General features: G+C 50.0%; 1 protein-coding gene across 8 annotated transcripts in view; it reads left to right on the top strand.

The window, feature by feature from the left end:
* Positions 1 to 24,297, top strand: part of FMNL2 (formin like 2) — a 148,348-nt gene that overhangs the window by 61,149 nt on the left and 62,902 nt on the right. For all 8 annotated transcript variants that reach the window (XM_054830190.1, XM_054830193.1, XM_054830187.1 and 5 more), the window contains exon 2: positions 18,002 to 18,085. In XM_054830190.1, coding sequence (XP_054686165.1) covers positions 18,002 to 18,085 — 84 coding nt within the window. The remainder of the gene's footprint in view (positions 1 to 18,001; positions 18,086 to 24,297) is intronic.

The raw sequence follows: 24,297 nt of genomic DNA, 5'->3' as shown, positions 1-24,297 counted from the left end.
CTTGCTTCTTGTCCTGATGCCAGGTTGGGGGCAGGTTGCTGGCGATGCCAGTGTGGAATTAATTCTGCTGGTCATCTCGGTCATACGCCGGCTGAGAGCTTTTGCTCGCACGCAGGCTCGTTTTCATTCAGTGCCATGCTCTGCTTCCGTGTGAGCCCATGAGCTGTTTAACCTAATTACCATCCCAGGGACGGGCTGAGCTCCCGGCGTGGGAAGCTGAAGAAAGCCAGAGCTTGATTTAACAAAGATATCTTCATTTCAGCACTTCTGAAGAGCTCTGACTGCGGTGCGTGCCCAAGTGACGGAGACATTAAAAAGCCAGACTTTTCCCTCGTGCGTGATGATGCCCTTGCGCGTAGGTGCCACTGGGGTGTGTAGCAGGCTGTACAGGTAATAAATAAATGTGCCTCCAGGTGAAGGATTTCTGCAGCGTGCAACAGAGGCTGAAATACGCTTGTTACCAGAAAAGAGTCTCCTTATAAATAGCTGTTTTCAGCTGTTTCTCTCTTGGGGTATTTTTAAGCTCAAATCTATCCAGTTTACTGATTTTGCTGACAGCTCCTTCTGCCTGGGATCTGCAAGTCAAGGTCCTTGGTTATTTAGTCAAAGACTGTGAAGCATAATTGAATCCAGCTTCCTCCTCCATAACTGTCCTGACTAACTAATTAAGAGGCAGTTTATCATCAGGAATTAAGGACAGCAGCTCTGGCCTGAAGAAGCCAAGAAAGAGCAGGTATGCGGAGTAAGTTTCCCATTTCGGTGCCGTGGGCTGGAGCTTCCTGCTCAGGCTTCTGTGTGACAATGCCGTCCCTGCTCCCACCGGTATTTCAGTGGAATTCAGGAACTGTGCTCGAGCTGTTTTAAAACTGGGGTTCTCCATTCAGTAGCCGGATTCACAGGCCGATGGACACAAACCCATGCAACCCATGCGCAGCTTTTTAATTGCTTGTGGAGCGCCTGGAGACTCGTTTGCTGCTCCCTAAGAATTGGGCTGTGAAATGGTGACAGCTAGGTTGGCTTGAGGTCTCTCCGCTGGTAGACCTCACCCCTGCAGTGCTGTACCGGATAACTGATTTTAGGGACGATTTAGAGAGGAAATGCTGGTTACGTGTTGGAGATAAAGACAGGAGAGGCATTAGCCTGGGTTTGCCTGCCTCGTTTGAAGTGGGCTACTGCTGCGTAATGATGGCAGCTGTGTGAATGCTGCACAGAAGCGGCAGGGGAGGAGATCTGCTGAAAAGATGGAAGTTGTTTTTCTAGGAGTAATGGTTTTGTTGAGTCTGTGTGCCGGGCCATGTATTGCATAGGGGATGGGGGAGAACCTGCAGCTCCCCAAATCCCTTTTGCAAAAAGCAATAACGCAAATACCTTGGCGGTAAAATCGAATCCTGTTTGCACAGCGTGCAGGTCTGTGACCCCTCTCTGATGAGGGGCACTGCTGAACTAAAGCCCCATCCTAAAGGAGAAGTCTGAATTAGGCAAGGTAACGGGGTGTTACTTGCTGTCAAGCAGCATCTGAAGATGTTGCCCATGAAGATCTGTGCCCATGCACATCAATAAACCCCCGCAGGCATTCTGCTTCGCCCTGCCTTGGCAGCTCCTGCTGCGCCCCATTGAGGTTGCGAGGGTTCACCTATTGGTATGGTCACTGCTTAAATAAATCCAAACCCTTGTATAAAGGAAACGGGCAGTGCTTTTGGTTTTCCAGCAGTTTCCTGAGCCAGCCTAGCAGGGCGGCACTTCAGCAAGTGCTCAGGAGGCAGCTGCCCTCCCTGGGCTGGGGAGCAGCAAGGGTGGGCAGGCATGGAGCAGCCCGTCACCCTCCTCCTTCCTTCCTTCCCCGTCCTCAGGTTTAGAGACACCTAAAAACCTCTGCCAACGGCCTTCCCTTGTTTATGGGGTTAATCAGAAGAGCATTATCGCTTAATTTGGGGCTCTTAAAGAGCAGCAGAGCCCTCTGGAAAGGCATTAGATAACTTAGCATCCTTTTTTTTTTCCTTCTCCCCTCTTCCTTTGTTGATATTTACAGTGTCAAGGTCATAAAAAGAGAATGATAGGAGGGGCCTGGGAGAGCTGTGCGCTTTGAGCTTTCTTGCATAGAGGTGAGGTATTTGCTGTTTGCATGAGAGTATTTCCCAGGAAACCCAGTCTGGTTCTCCCAGGACGTCCTGTCTGGATGGTTGTGCAACCGCCTCCTGCTCACTGTTAACCTGATTTAATTTTTCACTGCAAAGCACGAACGGCTTACAACGCAGTGGGTCAGATTTTGAGCCGGTGTGAACTGATGCTGTCCCGTTGCCAGAGCTGGAGCCTGGAGGAGCAGAGCTGTGGTGCTTGCTGGAGCTTGCAGGGAAAGAGCTTTTCCAGGTGACGTCGGGAGCTGGTAGCATTGCCACGTGCTGTAGGGAGCCCAGATGAGGCTCACCTGTGGCTCCATCCTCGCGAAGGGAAGGTGATCAGTTTGTACCGCGGCTCGGGTGGTAGGTGCTGGCCTTCGCCGAGCGCTGAGCTCTGCACCGAGGGCTCGCACCAGCCGGGCTGCCGCTCTGTGCTCCTGCGCTGCAGCAGCGGGAAGGATTGCTGAATCCGTGTGCTTTGGATCGGAGCGTAGGCTTTACAGCTTCTTCCCCGGTTAAATGGGAAGTATTATGATTAACTCAGGCAGAGACGTTCATGGTCAAGTAGGAGGCAGCTTGCAGAGCATAAGCTAGACAATGCTAAAATGGGTATATATTCTAATGTCAATATGACCTGAATTTTGCGAACACCGGTGGATTTTCTCCATCTCTTTGGCAGTGAGGGAGGGGTTTTAGGACAATTCAGAGGTTTGGTCACCTAAACGTCTTTTTAAGCACTGTGGGTAACCTGCTTGGCTTCCAGCTCCTGCTCCACGGGTGCACAGGGAGTCCTGTTTCCTACCTGCCCACCCCGGCTGGGGAACTCCAGGATGTCCCTAAGAGGCATCGCCAGAGACACACCAGTAGTTAGGCAATTGAATCCTGCCCTTGCAGCATCCTTGGTGTGCTCCAGGCAGGACATGTAAGCGTGCAGCGTTGCAGTTCTGTCCCGTTTCTGGTTGCTCTATAGTTTATAAACATAATCCAAGGGATTTTTGATGAAATACAAGTTTCCTCTGTTTACAGTCTTCATGCACAGGGAAAATCACGAGGTGGCTATCTTGGAGGGTGAGCAGGTGACGTATCTCTAAGATGAAAAGATTAAATTAGAAACATATTTGTGGGTAAACAGAGGCCATTGTGTGTGATGGTAACACGTGTTATCATCAGGTGAGGAATCCTGTGGGAATCAGTAAGAAAGACGACCCTGGGAGCATGACTGGAGCTAGAGAGGAATCCGCCAGCCGGTGCGTTGGAGCAGCCCGTGGGGCAGTGACTTTTCTCCTTGTGTCCTGGCACACCCTATCAATGAGGAATCAGATGATAACTTTTGTCCTGCAGTAAGGAGAGCAGCTAAGAACAGAAAACCAAAAGAAGAAATCTATCCATTGCAGTGGGTGTGCCGTGGATTTAACTTGTGTACAGCACCTGCACAGAGTTAAGCCCTGGCTGAATACACAAAGCACTTTTAGCTGTTTGTACCTAGCTCTGTATTTCTGCGTATAGGTATCCATGTACGTGGTGCAGACGAGAAGTTTCCAGAAATTTGGTATTAATCTTCTTACAGAGATTAAAAACAGCATCCAGAATTGCCTCATCATTTTCCAACATACGCGTTTTAAGCGAGTTAACTGTAGCGCACAAGTCTCTGCATTAACAACACGTTATTCGGGTCATGTCTGAGCGTGGCATTAGGTAATGTGTGTCATAGACGACTTGAGGACTTACTGTGAAAGTTTATTAGAAGTGAATTAGAAACCGTGCAAAGAAAGCTGAGGTTCATGAAGTGTCAGTGACTCTGGTGCGCGCTGGAAACTTCAGCGTGCTGATCATAAGCAGGAGCCCAGAAAATGCGGTTAGGGCTTTATTTGGAAAAAGTAACCTAGTAGAAGCTTTTATGGGACTGTTCAAACATTTATTGGTCTAGCATCTACCTTTAGGAACAGTTTTGGGATGGCGGCAGTTAAAACGCTTTAAAGAATAACCAAAGCATGTTTCCCAAAGCAGAGCTTTTCCGAGGAGGGGTTTGTCCCGTGCCTGGGAGCTCAGCAGGGTTTCCGGAAGGGTACGACCCTCTCGGTACAGTACGGCCAGCTCAGCGTGCCACACCGCCCGTCTTTGGTCCCAGATTTCGGGAAGGAGAACAAATGAGCACTGCTGGGGTGGGGTGGGGTGGGCAGCTGTGTCCACGCTGGTCCTTAACGCTGCTGACACTGAGAAGAGCAGAGCAGAGCATCCTGAGGCTGCGGGTTAAAACCCACGCGGGATGAGCGAGGCAAGTTTACACTTGTGAAAATTCACTTACTTAACCAAAGAGCTGGTGGCTTTGTGGCATCTTGGGTCACTGTGTGAACTCTGCTTGCCTGCTACGGGAGCTATTAGTGTGGCAATAAATACTTGTAGAAAAAATGATGTAACGCACGTGTCTGAGTTCCCAGTGCACCTTCGGTTGGTTTAGTACAAAACAACGTGCTGTGACTGGGTCACGACAGTGAATTCTGGTTCTGCGAGAGGCAGGGGAATATTTCGGCAGCACACGTGCGCTGTTGTGGTTGCATTAGGACAGCGTTGCCTGCGCCCTCGTGCAAGGAGCCGCACGCAGCAAGTCAGCGTTTCAGCAAACCTGTGCGCAGCGCTTGAGGCCATTTCCCCGCTTGCAGCAACTCTTCATTTATATTTCATGCCAAGTTGTCTGGCAGGGCGTGCGCTACGTAAACACTAATGTGTTGTTCAGTTTGACATCTGTAGTGCTGTATAATGTCCATCTCGAGCAGGGAGGATGAGGAGGAGGCAGCGGGAGCTTGCCGGCGAGGGCTGCCCAGGCGAGACACATGGGCACATTCGGGATTAGGACACGGCAAAGGCAGGCGGTGCCCACCACGGACGGGTGTTCTAGGAAGGGAACAAAGGCAGCAAAGACAGAGGTGTTTGCTCAGCGGCCAGGTGTGATTGTTCTGTCAGATCCCCACGCCTCATACTTGGCAAATACTCGGAGCCTGACACTTGAACGCCGGAAGGCAATGGAAAAAAAAAAAACTTCATGAAGGTTACATGAAAATGTGACTGGTGGAACAGCAAATATCGGGGCTGGTAGTTTGAAGACGCCTAACTTTTAGGCACTTCAAATTAGTCATGTAACGTGCATGCGTATATGTGTGCGCTTGTGTGCCGTACATTGTTACTGCCTCTGTTATTGTCAGCCCAAGCAGACACATCGTAAGGGAGCCTTGGGGTCAGGTATAACGGAGGAAAAGACAAAGCAGTCTTGCTGTAAGAAGTATTTCTCATTATGGCTAGAAAGCCACACGTCTGTGGTTTACTTTGGCTTCCCGTGCACCTCTTCTCTTGGGTTGCGGCGGTGCCTGCAGCAGTTAGACCTGTACGTAGTTCCAATATAAACCAAAGTTTGTAACTTGCCTTTAAAAATTCCCTTGGGATTGAAGCTTGGCATATGAGAGCCCTTTCTTGTGTTTGCATTTCTACCTGTAACAAACTTTCAGGTAAATTCCTTTCATTGTTCAGCAGGTACTCGAGTGCAGAAGAGAGGGACGTAAATAATTTGCAGTTTTTAAGAAGTGCTTGTCACTTCTCTGCTCCCTTCTGGGCAGCGTGAAGCCACAGAGCCCCGCACTCGCTGGCAGTACGGGAGGACTCTGGGGCAGGAGGAGAGCTCAGCTCTTACAGGGAGGATGAAAAATAGGCACCGAAGGCTTCTTTTGCCGCAGTGACCTCGGAGCACCTGGTCAGTGAGTTCACGTCTGCTTCAGAAGCAGAGGAGTTTTGTCTGAGACGTGGTTTTGCAAGGAGGGCTCGTGCTGACATCCGTCGGAGACATAAAACCTGGGACCGGGACAGAGGCCAGGCTTTTTATCCCTGAGTTCATTTATTTTTCTTGGTTTATTCGGGCCCTTAATATTATTCAAATGAAGATTTTGTTTCTAGACCAACATCAATCAGGGCAGCTGCCAGCCTACACGCTTTCCTCTGTGTCCTAGGACTAAAACGCAGTGGCCGTGTGGGTTTTATTTGCTTTTATTATTCATTGTCTGTTTTAAATGTTTATCAACTTTAGCAGGAGCAGAAGGATGGGCTGGGATGGGCAAGCAGCCTCTCTGTTGGACTCTGAACAAAATTACACGTATTTTTATGCGTGTGTGTATACAGGGGAAAAGCATTCATATATATGACACTGGTCGAGCTTTCACTGAATTCAGGCTCTGTTAGTTGTGCTACCGTGCGAATCTGGCTGTGCAATTACGATCTTCAGTGTGATACATATTCTTAAAATGGTAGGCTGAGAAAGAGTGCTTTCTTTTTCATTTAATGTACACTAATGTGAAAAATAAAAGCTCTTTTGTGTTTTAGAAACATTCTTGTGGATTCCTGGCAGAAATATCTATGTTTTTCCTTCCAATATAGGCGTTCAGTAGAGTGATATTACAAGGGCAATAGAGGGAAAAGAAAGTTCATGTGATAACACAAACCCCACTTTTTCTTAGTTTTGTCGTCTAACTCCAAAGTGCAACTTCCACTGTATTTTTTCCGGGAAGAATCTTCAGTGATGCTGGAGTGTATTTTTGCCAGATGTCTTTAGTGCAGGCCCAGCGCTAAGTTGAGGAGTTTCTGGGCAGCGGCTTGCCCTGGAATGTGTGGGGACAGCGTTCCCCCCGCACCCGCCGGGCAGCGTGGGCTTTGCCATTGAACCCATCTCCGCTGAAAAAGCAGGACTGCTGCTTTCCCGGGCTTTCACCGGGGAGGTTTTCCGCTTTTCCCCAAGAAGGTTGGCTTTGGAGCCTGTCAGTGAGCAGGTCATCGCCGTAGGTGGTGGGGAAGGCAGGAGTCCTGCGTGCGGGAGGGGAGGTCGGTATTGCGTTACACCCGCCCTCTGCAAACCACTTCTCTCGTCCTCAGGGATGTAATGTAAACCAGTGCTCCAGAGTGTTTGGGATGCGTGCGGGTAGCATCCTGCATCCCTCTCGCTTCGTTGCCTTGCTGGCGGGCCATGGGGGTTGGCTCCTGCCCCAAGGCATCCCCTCGCCCCCACAGCTTTTCCCGCGGGGTGCTCGGGGCTGACTCCACCTCTGGAAGTCAAGGGGCTGTTACGTAGCAGCGCTTTATTTCGCAGATGAGATTTACACCTTTGGAAGGAACGTGGCCTTTGAACAGACTGTTCTTTGCAGCTGCTTTTATGCCGAGATCCCGCAGTCGCCTTGCGTGCACAGATGGCAGATGGGTTTTGGCAGCCACTGATAGGTGCCGCTGCCCTTTATTCTAATTTTTCTTTTCAACAGTGATTGATGAACAGCAGTTCAGTTACACAGGTAGCTCTGCAACATTTGCTCTTATTTCCATAGGGTTTGTAGTGAACCATGTCACGAGGGGATGGGATCCTCTGATTTACAGTAAAGCTTTTTTCCCAACAAGATCTGGATAAAATAAGAGAATAACTGAAACCCATCAGCATATTCGGGATAATCGTTGGGATGCTCAGCCTTCACCCTTCTGTCTGTACTGCCGCGTGCCAGCGCAGGATTGGACAAGATGTAAAAATCGCTGAAAACCCTTGTCTGTATGTCTTCCCCCCTTTCCCTGTCCTGCAGCGTCCTGCAGCCGGGTGAGTGCCTGGTGCCGTGGTCGGCTGCCCCGCGGTGAGGGCACCTCTCACCCCGAGCGGCTGGATCGTGCAGTGACCACAATCTGTGCCAGTCCAAGCGCAGCCTTTGGCGTATGTATTTTGGTTCTTTGGAAGACACTTTCTCAGACATTTCACTAAAACAGCTTTAATTTTGGATTTTGTGGTTTGCCTTATCAGTAGCAAGTGCCTTTGAATTATTTAGTAAAGCCGCGGGGCTTGCTTGGAGCAATCTTCCAGGCCGGGTGAGTCAGTGGTGAGTTGGGCTTTGAAGCTTTTGTAGCATGAAACTATTTTTCAGTGGTGAATTAATGAGGTTTCAGCTTTTCCAAAATGTGAGACGTATTAGGCTGAGTCTGAATTTTTGAAAGGAACAAACAGCTCTGTGGTAGCAGCAGCCGTCCTTGGCCACCAAAACCTTGGAGAGATTTCCCAGATGAAATTTCAGCAGCGGCGTCAGGCACGTCGTGACAGCCCAGCGACACCCCGCTTGTGGGGTGCTCCCACGCGGAGGCGGAGGGGGTTTGACCCAGGACATGACTGTGGCTGTGTCTGCATGGGGACGAGCCCAGAGCGGCAGGGGGAAAGGCCAGGATTCCCACTGGCACCTGCAGCATCGTGCACAGCAGTTTTAAACATCTCTGAGTTGGTGCTTTCATCGGTACAATGCCCGTGCAAGTATTTATATGTGTGGGGATTAACCTCTGTGAAGGGCTTTGAAGTTAAATGCTAATTTATTATAAACCTGTGAACGATAATGCTGATAAAACAAAGCAGAGAAGCAAAGTGAAGAGCGGGAGCATGTGGAAGCTCAGAGGAGGGGTGACGAGTGTGACCAGACATGGAGGGGCTCAGGGAAGTCATGGAGAACCACAGTCTTGGTAAAACACCGGCATCGAAACAAGCTTCGTGGCGTCTGAGCATCAGCCTGGCACGTGGACGTTGTCCACCACTGCGTGGGGCAGGGACCCCTCAGCTCTGTCGCTGGGACCATCTCCGGGCCGTGCTCCGTCAGCATTCAGGGCTGATGTGCTGCCAGCAGAACTGCTGCTAGCGGGGCCGCTGGTCTGTAAACACCCAGGAGGTGACGGACCTCCCAAGAAGTATTTACCCTTCCCAGCCGCTGGATTTCTGGATAGTTTAGTCCTTCCTTGTCTGCTGGGGAACTGCAGGTCCTCATAGCAGTTTTCCGGATCCCAGCTTTCCTCTTCAATGTGAAAAGTAGACGTTATTGGACGACCTGGTCAGGCCCACTGAGACGTACGTGGGGAATCACGGACCCAGAGCTAAAGAATTTGCCTTGTTTTTTTCCAGTCGTGTTGCCGAGGATGAGCTCCGTGCGAGTGTCCCCGCCGCAGCCCCGGGCTGTGATGCCCACCGTGTCCTCTGAGCAGGGACGCTGCAGCCCTCGGCAAGTCACCTCATGCTGGCAAGTCTGATCCTGCTCCCTGCAGAGCCAGGGTGTGTTTAGAAGGAGAAAGGACTCGTGCAGTGAGAGCATTGGTATTTTTAGATCAAAGACCAGCTTAATAAAAAAAAAAAAAAAGAAGAAAAAAGAAAAAAAGACGGATTAGAACAATAAGTACATTTAATTTTAGCCTAGCTTGGATTCCTCATAAAGTCAACGAACTTTGAGATTGCTTCACTTGCCTCTAGCTTTCCTAAATAAACACACCATAGCAGGACTGAGAAGTTAAGTAGCACAGAAAATTGCAAAGAAGAGTATTAAGGGCTCTTTTATGGGCCAGGTCCTGGATTTAAATTTTAATACTGTACCAAAATATTGAGGGTTGTTTTAGTAGGCAGCTATAGAAGTTAGCAATAGACTTTTTTCTTTCTTACACAGAAAAGTTCAGGGTTAGGGGCAAAGTGAGGGATGGGATGAGGGGGTTGGTTTCCTCCTGGGCAACGTGGTACGGCAGTGCTGCGAGCTGCCCTTCTCCAGCGACGGCAAGCGAGGCGAGTTTGGGGCTGGGGTCTAGTTCTTAACGGAGATTTACCCCAGGCTAAACAGACCCGACTGCCACCAGCCACCTGCATTGCAGCGTTGGGTGGTCTGTGTTTGTTTGAGAAGTGTTTTGAGATGAAAAATGCCGCACCGAGGCTTTAGATGTTGTAGACCTTTAGTAGACCTCAGATTAGAAGTAACTTAAGTGAGTGAGATGAGTAGGGAGTTCTCGCTTGTGACGACTGCATGTCCCCGAGTCAACACGGACCAGCCAGTGTCTCCTCTGGAGTTGGTTATCCCAGCAGAGGATGAGAGCTGCATGGGCACGAGCCATCCTTCATCGCTCAAGCCTTGAAGGATGTGTACAAAACCCTGGCTTGCTGCTGCTGCCTGTGCATCCTCTGTTCATTAAAGAGTTTGTCTCTTTGTACCATTATAAACTGGTTTCTTCTCACACTGACTAAATTTAGAAAATGTGAAGGAACATTTTCAAACTCGGGAATCATACGTATCTGACAACGGAGGGTGACAATGTCAATGTCTTCATGAATATACATGAACAGATCTGAACTGTGTGTTATGTTGCTTCCCATTCTCTTTTTATTATTTTTGGAATTTGGTTACTTTTGGATCCTGGTTTCTGGGAAGATGTAGGCACCTCAGAGTGCCAAGAAGTAAACCTGGATCCACTCAGGACCCGGCATTTCCTTCTCAGGCCTGCTCCAGCCAGGGAAGGGGGCTGCTCTTTCTCAGTTTTACAAAGGTGGGAGGTATGGACTTGACTTATGAACCAATTTTGGATTTACTTTGTAAGAACTCACTAGATATTAATAAAAGCTTAAAATAGTTCAGGCTGCGCCTTAAACCAGCCCTGACTGTAATGCAGAAAAAATGAAGATTGCAGCTCATCATGGTGGAGACAGTGGAGATAAACCCAGGAGAGCTGGAGGCCAAATGCAATAGAGGTGGCTGTTATGAAACTCTGCGAGGAATTGAGAAGTTTAACTGATGAGCCAGAGAATAAGCTCAGATTAGGAAATTCCAGGTGAGCATAGGGGGTCCTTGAAGTTTGCAGTTTCTGGAGTAATGAGCAGAGCTTTGATGTCGGTATGTAAATCTGAATCTAATTTACAAGGGCCAAGAATATTATATTCTTATTAAAGCCCTGATCTTTTTCATCAATGCTGTTATGAAGCCAAAATCTACCCCGGTTTGTTTTTCTGTCTCTCTGGAGGTAGTGCACATCAGGAATAATCCCAATCAGAGGAAGCACGGGAGGAGAAAGCGAGCTGGGAATTAGGTTTTGGGTATACAAGCTACTCTGCCACATCTTAGATTTTACATTTTGCCTTCCTCCAGCTCTGAAGTTTGAAGCATTGGCTGACTCGCCTCATCTTGCCTTGCCGGCTGAGCTGTGCTGCCGTACCGACGCCTGCAGTGATGCAGGGCTGGCTTTTCCCATCCCCATCCAGCTGACAGCAGTAGGCTGGGGGAAACATCTCATGGTTTAGGCGTACACGTGCTCCACTTGTGGTACTAACGCATGCAGGGCCGTTCACAGGAATAAATGGATCAGGAGGACTCTGCTGTGTTTGTTGCTAGCACATTAATGTCGTGATTCATAAATAAAAGGGATTTAGACTTAAAGATGATAAGATTAATAAGAAAGAGCAATAGCTTAATGCTATTAATTAGCAATGCTTATGCTTTTGAGTCAGTCAAGTGGCTGCTACACTTGTTTTCCAAAACATTGAGGCTTTTAATTCTCATTAAAATGAGGAATAAGTTAGGAAAAATACAGCTCAGTCATCCCACCACCAGCTTCTCGCGTGCGGCGCTGGTGCAGTTGGTGACCTGGTCTGCAGTTCAGACCTGTAGTGATGTGCCCGTCCTTTCCTTAGCGAAACCACAAACGCTGCTGAACGTTTTGATATTTCTGTAACGTGAATTAACTCAGCCAGTTGGGCACTTTATCCCCGTGCAGCGCATGGGCTACTATTTTATTCTCTGGATAATGCTGATAACACGTGGTGCTGCGGGAGCGCTCTGCCCCGTGGCCACCCGTGACGCTGTGGGTTGAGCTGGTGCCCCCCTTTTCCTTGGAAGAGGACGGCGTGTGGATCCTCAAGGGCCAGGTTCAAGGCCGAGGGCAAAGCCGAGCGCCATCGTGGTGTTGCCCAACTTTTGCAAATCGGTCTACAAAAAGAGACTTTAATGCCGAAGAAGTGGAAATGGAGGCTACACAGTTTCTGTAGTAAAGTCAGATGCTCTGTTGCCTCAAAACCTGATTCGAATCTGCTTTTCTATGGAGACTTCTGGAGGACAGAGGTAGGAAGGTTACAATAAGCCAGCCAGTCATAGTAGACTACACAAAATTTGGTTTTGAACAGGACAGCTAAGTGCAACCCACAGCTTTTACCTTGAGTTACGGAGGAGTTCGGCTCTCAGCGACAAAGCAGTGCTTACAGTCACTCTTCTCTTTTTGGGGGTAGCATGTGAAGCGCCAAGCTGAGATACCTGCACTAGCGTCCTGCTTTCCAACGGCTGCTTGCAGCCAGAAGATAACACTGCCACGTGGGAAACGATGTTTTCCTGCCCTGTGCTGGACCGCTGCTCTCGCTGTCACACTGAGACGGGTGAAGTCATCTCCTCGGGATGAGGCTAAATCTCGACGCGTCCTGGTACACAGTGCTGTTACCGAGTCATCTGGCCCCGTGCTTCGGAGACGCTGTCGGGGCTGCCAGTTTGGATGGAGCTGGACTTTGTTTCATAGGTTAAAAATACATATATTTCCTTGATGTGCTGTTGGTTTTATTTTTAACTCTTAGGCAATTTAATATTTTGTAGGTCTGCTAGTATTTCCCCCAGTTTTCCATCTGCTACTGTGATTAATTTAAGTTCTAGCTTTATAATGCCAACCCAGAGCAAACGGAATGGAAACCTTACCTATATTGTTTGGCACGTAGCAGTAGACATGAATAACTTTGGAATTTGTGGGGAAAAAGAGAAGTTATGTGTTTCTGGAGCCAAAATATGATTGGAAACGGGCCCTTGCAGACAGCACGATGCCGTGTAGGATCTAGCTGCAGTTACTTTTGAGTGCAGTGCTCCAGATTTGTGTTTTTAGGTGTTTCTGAGGAGTCGGAAACCTCACTCAGAGGCTGTAAAGCAGCAGTGTGCACTGATTTCCTATTGCCTCGCAGACATCGAGGCAGGATGACGTGCTACAGGCTTGCTTTTTTTTCCTCTCTTCAGTCCTAGAAGCGGTGTGACGTAGTGGAAACGTGCGGTATGGTGAGGAAGGTGGGACTAATTTCCTAAGGCAGTGAATCTGCGGGAGGAGGGAGTGGAGCAGCGCTGCAGAGCTCACCTGGGCGCAGGTGCTCGGCCAGGACCGGCGTGACCCGGGGTAGTGACAGCGTGCGAGAGGCAAAATCCCAAGGACAGGGAGGTTGTACCATGGCTGCTATGCAGACCGGTGCAGGAGCTGTGGCATGGCCCCGGCAGCCTCTCAGCTTGTGCCACCGTGCAGCTTGTCAGACTCATGGCACTGACTTGAATTAAAACCGGCTTGACCAGAAATGATTATTTTTAATCCGAATTGCGTTCAGTATGAGCCGTGCAGGCGTGTGCGCGGGGCCAGCCAGGGATGGGGATGAGGATGAGCATGCAGAGCAGTGGGGTACAAGACAGAGGGGCTGCTTCAACTGCTGTTGCCACTAAAAGAAATGGTCTTTTATGACCCAAGGTGGGATCCTAATGGAAGATGGGTATCCGGTATAAAGGTGCAGTTCTTCCTGAGCCGATGGAAGTCTGCTCTGCTGGCAAAGGGCCTCCAGCTGCGTAAGTGCTGGTGGACAGTAAGGGACAACCTGCGTGGGGACACAGGCAGGAGAGGAGAGAGAGAGTGGGGCCGTCCCTTCTGGGATTTAGATTGTCTCGGGAGTGGAACAGCTGTGCTATCAAAAGCCTTCAAAGCATGAGCTCTAATTAGGGTGAAGATGGAAAGAAAAATCACAGGTCATAGACCTGTAGTTAACTAAAAAATACTGGTATGTGTGAAGCCCATAGTCATAAGGGCTGGAAGTGGCCAGGAGACATTTGTGAGTCATTTCACAGATCCACAGAGAACGAGAAATCCAGACTACTACTGCATCTGGTTAGTTATGACTAGAGTCAAAACTATTGCAACCGGGAAGATCAAGCCAGCCAATTCAGTAGCTGCCTTTGCCACAGTTACTGATGCAACAGCTAAAGGTTATGCAATTAGATATAGCACACTTGGATTTCAGAAAGCCAGTTGGTATAGTGCCATGCATAAACATAAAGAAAATGTATTGCTTCCCATTTAAATAAAAATATAACGGTTTAGAAACTAGTTTTCCAGCAGGGATCAGTTGTTAACAGTAGGACCAGCTGAAGAACACCATTAGCCGAGGCGTTAGGGAAGGTATGATCTACACTTGCATTATTTTGTACAAAGAAGCAAGGGTTGGTTGGTACAGCCACTGACAGCCTTGGCGAAGGTGTACGTTGAGGGTCAGGCGTGCTGGGGCACCAGCCTGGAGGCAGCAGGAGAGCGGAGCCGAAGGACGGGGAGCTCCGGGGCACCGGGACATCTGATTCAGCAGATGTCTCATGGATTGGGAGAGGGGAATAAACCTGCACGACAAGCAGAGAGCTCAGGTTGTGAGTGAGAGCGTCTTGCGGTAGTTTTCAGTAAATGAGTGCAATTTGATCCAGTTGCTAAGAAAGCTGTTCTTATTTATGTATAAAACATAGAAGTTAATGTCAAATTGACCCTGCCAGCGTGACAAGCCCTGGTCCAAGTGCATTCTCTCCTTACCGCGCGGGTGATGAGGCCAGAGGGGCAGCAGACGGCAGAAGTAGTAGTTTTCTTCCCAGTTCACTCCAGCAGAGACGAAGGAATGGGCTAGAGGGGCTGCTGGGGTGACCCGCCAGGGTTTGCCTTGGCAGAGGGTCCTGTCCATGGCATGGTAATGGACTTGCACACAAGCAGATTTCAAAACTGCTTTAGATCTCTTCTTGAGAAGTGAGTAGGTGCAAATCGTCCACTGCTTACATGGAGGGATTTGAATCTGGTTGCACACAAAGTATTCATAAATAATTGTACCTGTTGGACCAGGATGGGGGGTATCAAGTAAATTGCAGTAATTGTTGAAATACATGAAATGGTTGTGTGCAGCAAAACGACATGGAGCGGAGTTGATGTTGCAGAATGAGATCAGATTTAATTCATTGCAAAATGAGATCACCAGAACCTGCTGCCTGGGTCTTGTTTTCCCTGTTTCAGGCTTTCATCCGTGCTGAACTCTTGCCATGACTGAACTCTGCAAAGGGTTCCAGGCAGGTTTCTTGTCCGAGCACCAGCCTGGTTGGGTAAGCTGATTAGCTATAAGAAGATCAGAGTTTGACAGGGAGTGTATTGCAGGTAAACAGTGAAGCTTTTCCTACACCTGAGATTTAGCGTAGCGATGAAGTATGTTTGCATCCTCAGAGGTAAGGAATGGTGCTTGAAGAAGCCCCAGGAAAAATACCAAGGAGTGCATTAAAATGATAAGTAGAACTGATAAGGTACACGGCGAGAGACTGAGAGGAGAATCAAGTGCAGATATGATCACAGCCTATAAATACTGTCAACATGACAGCACAGATGAGCAAAAGGAAGAGTATTTGTTATCTGATGGAAAACAAGCTTTAGGAAGAGCAGTCATCACAGCAGCAGGGTGGTGGAGGGGATCCCCAGGAGCAGGTGACACTCGTCAGCCAGGATGGGGAGAGATAAGGTCTTGTGGGAGGATTGCAAATACATCTGCAACGTGCAGATGGGGAGATTGACCGGAGACCCGTGCTGTCCTGGCCTCCCTCGGTGGTTCTGCGTGGACCAGGAGGTACCAGTGCACCAGAGGGGTCCCTTGGGGTCCGCGGTATTCCCGGTAAGGAGAGGCATTTGCTGTCACACCGAAGATGTGGAAGGATGGTGTTTGGGGCATGCATCACTGTTCCTGCCTGTGCCCCCATGTTTCGGGCAGGGAGGTGGCAGGGCACGGCGGCAGAGGGGAGGTGGTGGGTGCATCACACCAGCGCGGCGGGGATGCCCTCAGGCGAGGGGGACCCCTCCACCGAGCCTCACGTGGGGCTGCTCCCTCCAGGCACGGGGAAGGCAGATGGCTGCAGCAGCCTCTGCTCTTCTGCCCTGGCTCCCCGCAGCTATCGCTGCCTGCGGGCAGGAATGCCACATCTGCTCCTGCATCACACCCGAGCCCTCCTGGTTTCCAGCCCGGGCTGCACAAGTAAACCCAGGGAGACGGAAATCTGAAACTGTGGCCATGAGGGAGCTGGGACAGGAGCAGCCCCGGCCCTGCGCCTGCCTCCCCCCAGGCCTGGGCTGAGCTGGGCTGGGAGCAGGCTGACAGTCAGCCTGGCCTGTGCCTTAGCAAGGTAACCAAGGCGTGAAAACTCTGGGGAGGTGTAGGGGAAGGTAATCCTGTGTCATATCCAAGCACTGGAATACAAGAAAGGAAAGCCTCGTCTTTGTGACAGGGACATAGCGCTCAGCCAGCCAGGAATGGTGCTGGAGAGCTTTGCCATGCATGCCCAGCTGCTGCCAGTTAACTTCTCGGCTCTCCTTCAAAGCCCTTCATCCCCCAAAGCTTGCCCGGTTGTTGCGGTGCCCGTCGGCATGGTCAGCGCTGTACGTGCCGTCCCCGTGGCACGGGGATTGCCCTCGGCACCCGCGGTCCCCGTCCGGAAACTTACTTAAATCTTGATTTTGTAGCGTGCTGTTCAGGACAAGCAGACTGGGGAATCAGCAGGCCGGGCTGATTGTAACGGCTGCTCCTCTGGTGTTTGTGGCAGCCTGGGCTATCCCCATCCCTCCTCCTCCCTTCCCTGGGACGGGGTTTGTGTGAGGAAATGGAGGAGGTCTGGGCCCCAGGCTGCGCGGGTCCCGTGTGGCAGAGTACGGGCCCAGGGGTGTTCCTGAGGACCCCCAGGACACCCTGCTTTAATCAATCTGTAAAACTGCCTGTTGCACGGGTGGGGAAGATGCGTGCTTCTAGAGCGGAGTGATTCGGTACCTGAATGCCAGTTCATTGACTTCTGCTTGCTGCGGGATTATTTAACAGCCTTTGGTTCTGGCCTCTCTTTGTGCCTCCCGCAGCCTTTGTAAAATCAGACGCAGAAGGGCAGTGCCTGCGGCGCGGGAGGCGTGCAGTGCCGCAGGGCCCGGCCGTGCTTCGCTCCCATCCCGGCGGCGCTGCGGGATGGGCTGCCAGAGGCTCATGCTCCTGACGGGGTAACTGGGGATAACTCTGCCAGTCCGGGAACGGGAGCTGAGACCAAGAGGTGCTTGGTGGGATTTTCATTCCGCCACTTCACCTTGCTGCGTGCTGCTGGGCTGATAGGGAGGCTCTCCAGACGCGGTGTTTGCCAGACTCTTGAGGTGCTCCTGGGTTCTCCGGGAGCGCAAGCACGACAGTTATGTTGCACGCGTAGAGACACAGCTCTTGGGAAAACTGCCTGGGGAGCGAGTAGCCAGCCCGTGCTGCCCTACCCCAGCCAACTGCCCGTGGAAGGACACCTGAACTGAAGTCAAAGGAGGCAGCAACGAGAGGCATCACCTACTTGCTGCCTCACCCCTGCTTTCTGGCTCGGGACTGCAGGTTGTCCTTCACTCTCGGGATCGTTATCTTTACGTGTGAGAGTAGCACGACGTCACTGGGCAGCAGCAATCCTCCCTCAGGATCTGTATTATCCAGATAAGGTTGCATGCGGTGACATTTAAAAGCCTGAATAGTGTCCTGCTGTCGAAATAAAATGAAATGGCATTTCAAGGTCTTGTTTGGAGAGAACTGTCCTTCTGCAGCCCCCAGCCCGCAACTGGAGTACGTGCGTCCCTTCTGAGTGTGCTCGGGGGGGCAGGCGGCAGGAGGAGGGGATGGGGTGCCCCACAGGGACCCGTCTGGGGTGGGAGGTGGCTGCGTGCCGTGGTGGCACCGGGAAGCCCCAACCGCTCCTACGGACGGAGGTGGCTGGTCCCAAGCTCCAGTCGCTCACCTCCTCCTGCATCCCAGTGTGGCCCAGCACCGAGCCCAGCCCTTTGGTGCTTCTGGGGCCAAAGATGGCATTTAGAGGGAATGTTTCTGAATAACCCTGTCAACGGGAATTCACGTGAAACAATTAAAGCAACCGCAGCCACGTTGCCTTGGTTTGCTTATGTCTGACTCCGCCTGAGCCCGAGCCCTCTGTGGTCCCTCACGTTTGCTTTCTCTTTCTCCGCAGAATGCGATGAACTTGCCGCCTGACAAAGCCCGGCTGCTGCGGCAGTATGACAACGAGAAGAAGTGGGAGCTCATCTGTGACCAGGTAAGGGAGGTCCGGAGGGCTTTTGGCAGACATCGCATTGAGAGCACCAACTGCCTTGCATCAGCAGCGTCCCTGGGCTTAGACAGGGACCTTGCAGGGGACAAGTATTGAATAGTTTCAAACACTCATCTCTTTGGCCTTATGCTCCATTATCGGCAACGACTCATAGAAGCCTTGCAGTAATAATTCCCTTTTTTGCCACAGAGCGATATTTCTTTCCTGAAAACGTTACCATCACCCCTGTGCCCGTTTTCCCTGGGCGGTGAAGATGGTGCCCATTTTGCCTGGCACAGACTCGAAGGACTGACCTGCAGTCACCTCTCAGCGAGTGCTTTGAGTTTGGTCCGTCTTGACCTGTATAATAGGAACGAACGGTCTCAATCCAGTGACTATTTGGCTTTCCACATCACGAGCCCTTGTCGCAGTTGGTGGTAGCTGTCGCCTTCAGGGAGAGGCGAATGGTGATGCAGCCTCAACTCCGCTTCGTCTCCAGAGGCTGAACAACAACCTCAGATTAAGCAGCACCATATGCTGAGGCATCTTTTGTGTACGGGCTCTGCTGCGGCGTGCAGACTTGGCAGCAATATAGAACAATTAACAGGTTGGCTCTGCTGTGACAAATGGACAGAAACTGCATTATTTAGAGAAAGTGAAGCATGCAAGAGGTAGGATGTGCATTTTGCCAACAGCAAAATCAGGTTTTACGATAAACTTCAAAAGTAATTGCTAATGAAAGTAATTGATCCAGGGCTGAGAAAGCAGAATGTTTCCTTGAAATGTAAACACAGTGGTACGAGGATGAGAGTTTGGCAGAAGGTACAGTCGTGCTGTGAGGTCAGGAACATCTTAATAAATAGATTTGTGGGACTTTTCCTATTTAGCTATTTACAGTGGAGGACCCTCTGATAAAATCCAATACCTTAAAGTAAAGCTGAATAAATGATTACTTGCTTTTTTCCATGAGTTTTCTATATGGAAAACCTAAAGCATTGAGCTATTTAAAGTTTCAGTTTAGTGAGACAGTGAACAAATCGCTTAATCTACTGTAAGTGATTTGTTTCATGGATGTTTGCTTAGAGCATGCACGCTCAGAGCGTGCACATGGAAGGGTGAGCTTTGTGCTGGGGTCTGCGTGCTCTGTTTGCACCGCGTTGGCAGAAGCAGTTAGATCACCGCCTCCATGTGCAAACTCCCACCTCGGAGCAGATCCACCCTTTGCAACGTGCAGCTGCTGCTGATTCATTCCCAAACTCTACAGCAAGATAGGAGGGATGAGCAGATGGAAACGCAGTAAAGGAAATTTGCAATCTGGAGTAATCAAGTATCTTAATAGCTCCTTGCACAACTCTCAGTCCACCCCTGGGTTGGGATGAGTCTGCTTCCCATCGCTTGGAGAGGGCAGGCAGAGCAGCAGCGCAGGACTGTTGTAACCAGCACTGCGGAGCCCGACGCTGTGAGGATCCCAGAGGGGATGGGAGGTGACGGTGTGCCACCCTTCCAGGGTCTGGCCCTCCGAGGGGACGTGCAGGACAGTGAGGGGCTGCGGATCTGTGATCTGTCGCAGGTCCCCGGCTGCCCTGGCAGCCCAGGCGGGTGCTTGCCAGCCGCTCCGAATCACAGCGGCGTGAAGCAGGTGTCTGAAAAAGCACCACAGCACAGCAGATGGGGTGTGAAATATTTATATCTGTCCACGTAATTATGGTGCGTGGCTAAAAGTACTTCCAGGAATAGATTTTGTGCAGAATGTATGTTTTTTAGTGTGCATGCAAATTTTGACTGCTGTTTTCTATTGGTATCACTCGTTACGCCCTTTTCGCCTGTTTTTGCTTAGTGAAGGACTGAGGATGTAAACTAATGTAACGGCATGAGGATATTAACTCTTCTGACCCTCCTGTGCTGGTTTTCAACTTATGTCTGAAAGGAAAAAGGGCCCAGAGGTTGCTCTGAAAGGATATTTTCTAAATAGTCTGTAAAGCAGACCCTGGCCATTTGTCTGTGAAATATGTCGAGAATATTAGGGGAGAGAGTTCGGCCCCGGAAAGGATTTTCACTTTTGCAGAAGTGAGATTAACGAAAGTGGGAAGCTACCGGTCTAATAAGAACAACATAAATACAGAAATAAGAGGTGTCCTGTGAGTAGGACTGTGCCCATTCTAGCGAGTCGTTGTGAGGGTTGCTGGGCTGGCTGTGGGGCACTCATCCCACGTGGCATTTTCTGTTCCTTTGTCTGTGACTCTCACAAGTTACCCGGGCGTTGCGGCTGTCCTGAGAGATTGGTCCCTACCTCTCTAGCTTAGCGTGCAAGGAGGAGAAAAAGAGCAAAACCAATTTTCCTGTTGCCCGTCCTGGAGAGGGCCAAGCGGGGGTGAGGCAGGAGCCAGGCAGGGAGGAGGATGCCATTCCCTGGCAGGGCTAGCCACCCTCTTGGTGTGTACTCCAGGCCTCTTTGTCCAGCTGCGTGCCACGAGGGGTTGTGGAGGGGACAGGGATGTTGAGGGGAGAAGTTGGGGACATCTTGCAAAGTTCTTCGTTGCCCTCTAATGGCTAATTGTGGCAGGGGCATTGCCGTGTCCTCACCTTTGGAGACACTGGAGGTGTGATGGAGACCTAAGATGAAAGTCATGAGATTTACATCCAAAATATCCTCACTGGGGTATTTGTAGAATCCTCCAGCTCTGCGGGTGAAACCCCAGCTCTGCTGAAGAGTAGGGTGGGCTTCCCCTGGGAGGAGAGGGCTACCTGGGCTCGCTGCCTGGCCGAGCACCATGGTGGAGGGGGAGCCCGAGCACAGAAACCTGGTGATGAGAGATGACAGCCTTCAAGATAGCCTGGAGAAGGGTAACATCTGAGGGTCAGGGCTTTGCGAGGATGCCGTGCTGTTTGTTGTTTGACAGAAGTATCTCAGGTGAGCCCCAAACCTCTCCTCAGGAATGTGATGAAGGGGTGGTGACTGGAAAGCGGCACCTCGCTCTGTGTGTCACCATCTGGTGCCATAACCCTTTCGCAGCAGAGATATGGATTTTTTGCCAACGTTCAAACAAGCATTTTCCGTATCTTGGCACGTGCTGCAGTAGCCATTTACAGCTCTCTTTTGAGAGCCTTTGCATAAAAGGTTTTGCATAGCGTTGAATCTTCCCTGTCGCAGGTAAAATACAGGCTAGAAAATCCAGTGTTTTATTGAACTCAGGGACATTTGGGCGGTAGGGACGCCCACAGCTTCATTTATCCGACTGGATGGCCCCGAGAGAGGCGGCTCACTGAAAATCAGACAGTTGGGGCGAGGGCTGAGCTGCCCTCCAGGTCTGCGCGGGATGGGGTACGGGTGTGCACCACATTTACGACGTGGTTGTGCATCGGGAGGGAGGAGACGCTGGTCTCCAGCCCTGCTTGTCCACCTCCTTTCACCAGCGTTCTCCATCCGAGTGCTTTATGTGCCCCGGCAGTTGCTGCCTGCCTGCTGGGGTTTCCGACAAGCCTGGGTACCCAGTCTGATGCACTGTGTGCTTACCTAAGGTATGTGAATCCTAAGAATGAAACACGTTAGCAAGGGTAATAATAATAATAATAATAATAATAATAATAATAATAACATATGTCACTAATGCAGAGATGTCCTGAATATTTTTGGAAGCAAAAGATCTCTGGAAAAACCACAATTTCCTGGTTACAGAATTAATACGTTTTCCAGATTTGGGTGAACAAGAGATGTGTTGAGTTCTTCGTAAGATCACATGGAAGAGGAAATGCAGAAATCCAGCAGCTGAAGGAAAGCTCCCCAGCCCCCTTTTTGTGGTATCCATCAGGAAAAGAAAGTGCTAATTCTGGAGACTGCAGGTCAAAGCAGCACAGGAATGGTGCTGTGCTCCCCCGTTCAACCTTTTCCCCTGATTTCTCATAATTTCTTACCCTGAAGGGAGGTGCTGGGGACCAGGTCATCTCACTGCTCCCCGATCCGGTGCTGCTGGCTTCTTGCACGTGCTTCTCTCTGCTTGTCTGTTGTTCTGGCTTATAGCCTCAGCAATTTTCCAAGTAAGAAAGGGCCTTTTATCCTTGGGAAATTAAGTTAGTTTGCTTTCTAGGTGGCTGACAAAGGCAGGGTCGAGTTATTGCTGGTCTGCGCCTTTCTCCTTTCAGGGCTGTAGATAGCGGTCGTGCTTACGTGAGTCACGTAGTGGAGATAAAATGGGTTTCATCGGGACGTATTAACTTTGTTGTGTCTGAACAGCCCAGTCCTGGGGTGACCGGGAGGGGAGGCCACCACATCCCAGTTGTGATGTCACCCACTGGCTTACGCTTTTTGCTCAGCAAAGTTTGGAGACTCGAATAGGGATTTTAAACTTTCTATGTGTGTGGTAAAAATCCCTGACCTCCTCGTTCAAGTAGTGTTAAACCCCTTACCGTATAAATGCTTATTTTGAAAGCAGATTTGGCCAGTGAGCGATTGCAAGTTGTCGACAGTGGAGAGGAGGAACAGACAGGCAAAAGCAACAATTTTTAATTCATTATTTACGGTATCCAAGGCAAGTGGATTACGTGTGAACAGCAGTGCCTGGGTGTTCGCCGGGCAGCGTGGTTGTCCCTGCAGGGAAGTGAAGAAGAAGGACCAGAAGGACCTTGAGAGGACCGCGGCTGGCCAACCCGCACAGTCACGTGCCGCATTCATGGCAAGCGAAATACCAGACTGCAGTCACACTGGTCCGACGAGCGCCGTGCCTTCCTACCCCGCTGAGTTCTGGCAGAGCATCGGTTTTTTGGGAGGACGATAGCTGCAAGCAGATGTTCAGGGTGTCCCGGAGGCGTCGGGGAGCCTCGGACTGCCGTCGCTGCACAGCACTGAGCCCTGGTTCTTGCAGCTTGCGATGGATCAACCTCTAATGTAAAACAGTCAAAGCTGGATAAACTGAGACAGTAATCATAGCCAGGAAAGGGCAATTTTAAAGGCTAATCCCTCGGGGCTTTCCAAAGCAGAAAAACCACTTTAAGGGACTATAAAAATGTTTCCAGGACTCGTTGAAGTTTACCACAAGTGGTTCTTGGTCACTAGTTAGAGAAGAGCATTGCTGGTATCTGCTGTTGATGGATAATGTCTTTAAAATCCTTCAACCCAAATAATTCCACTATCCAGTAATGAGCAGCATCTTTTTTAATGAAGTCACTGTAGAGATTATTACATAAATACATAATTACAGCTAGGTTTTAAGAAAACAAACAAAACCATATAGTATCTGCACCGCAGACTACTAAATGTGCTCGCTGAGTCTCTCCAAGCGTTTCATTTTGAAGACTCCAGATATTGAAACTGGCAGTTAGGAAAAGCTCCTGTCACTTTACCAGATGATGGCTGATTAGTTGGTAAGAGAAATAAATCCGTAAGAGTAAAATAGCTTCTCTGGGGGATTAGACTAAACACAGAAGAGCTACATCGGCATGAGAGAACCCCCCAAAAGGGGAGGAATAAATACGAGAGCTAACGCGGAGCCTCGTTAGTCTGGGACTCTGCCTTGCTTGCTGCTCGCTGGTGCTCTCACGTCGCCCACCACTCTTCAGGAGCGGACCTTCGGCTTGGTGCTCCACCACTCGCTCCATCACTCGCAGGTGCAAATACTAATATTTGGGCATGGTTATTAAGTGGCACAGTGGAAACTTCTACCTTTGTAGAGAAGGACGTGGTTCAATTCAAATGCTGTAATGCCTCTTGAGGGGGGAAATAAGAAACGGTGATGGTCTCCAGGGTCCAGACACCTCTATAACTCTTTACTGGTCTACAATAGGCCAGATTCTCAGTTACAGCAAAGTGGGGCTTTTGTCTGTCTGCCAGTGTGAAGAAGTTTTAAAATGGGTTAATGGATGGAAATTACTTCTAAGTAATTTATATTTATGCCCACTGTAAAGCCAAAGTCCACAGTTTCCTGAGGGGCCTGTGGGTCTAACTGAGAAACTGGCCTAACAGTGTCCTGTAAAAAGTGCATCAATAAAGCTAGCAATTAAGGTACTTTGGATATTAACATCTTATTCGTTTAACAGATTTATTTTACGTGCTTTTAAAAATTTTTTTTCTATTTCCTTTGATGTCCTTGTCAACATCTGCGGGTGTTCCTGGTCCTATTTTCTGGAGAGGTGGATGCTAGGGCTGACCATTGCATGCCTCTCGGGATGTGGCGGGTGATTTCTGCTTGTGCTGGCGGAGCTGGGTGACGCAGCCTTGGCACACC

Source organism: Grus americana, chromosome 6, assembly GCF_028858705.1.
Source record: "Grus americana isolate bGruAme1 chromosome 6, bGruAme1.mat, whole genome shotgun sequence".
Lineage (NCBI taxonomy): Eukaryota > Metazoa > Chordata > Aves > Gruiformes > Gruidae > Grus > Grus americana.
The sequence above is the reverse complement of the archived record's forward strand: the minus strand, read 5'-3'. Positions and strand labels throughout refer to the sequence as shown.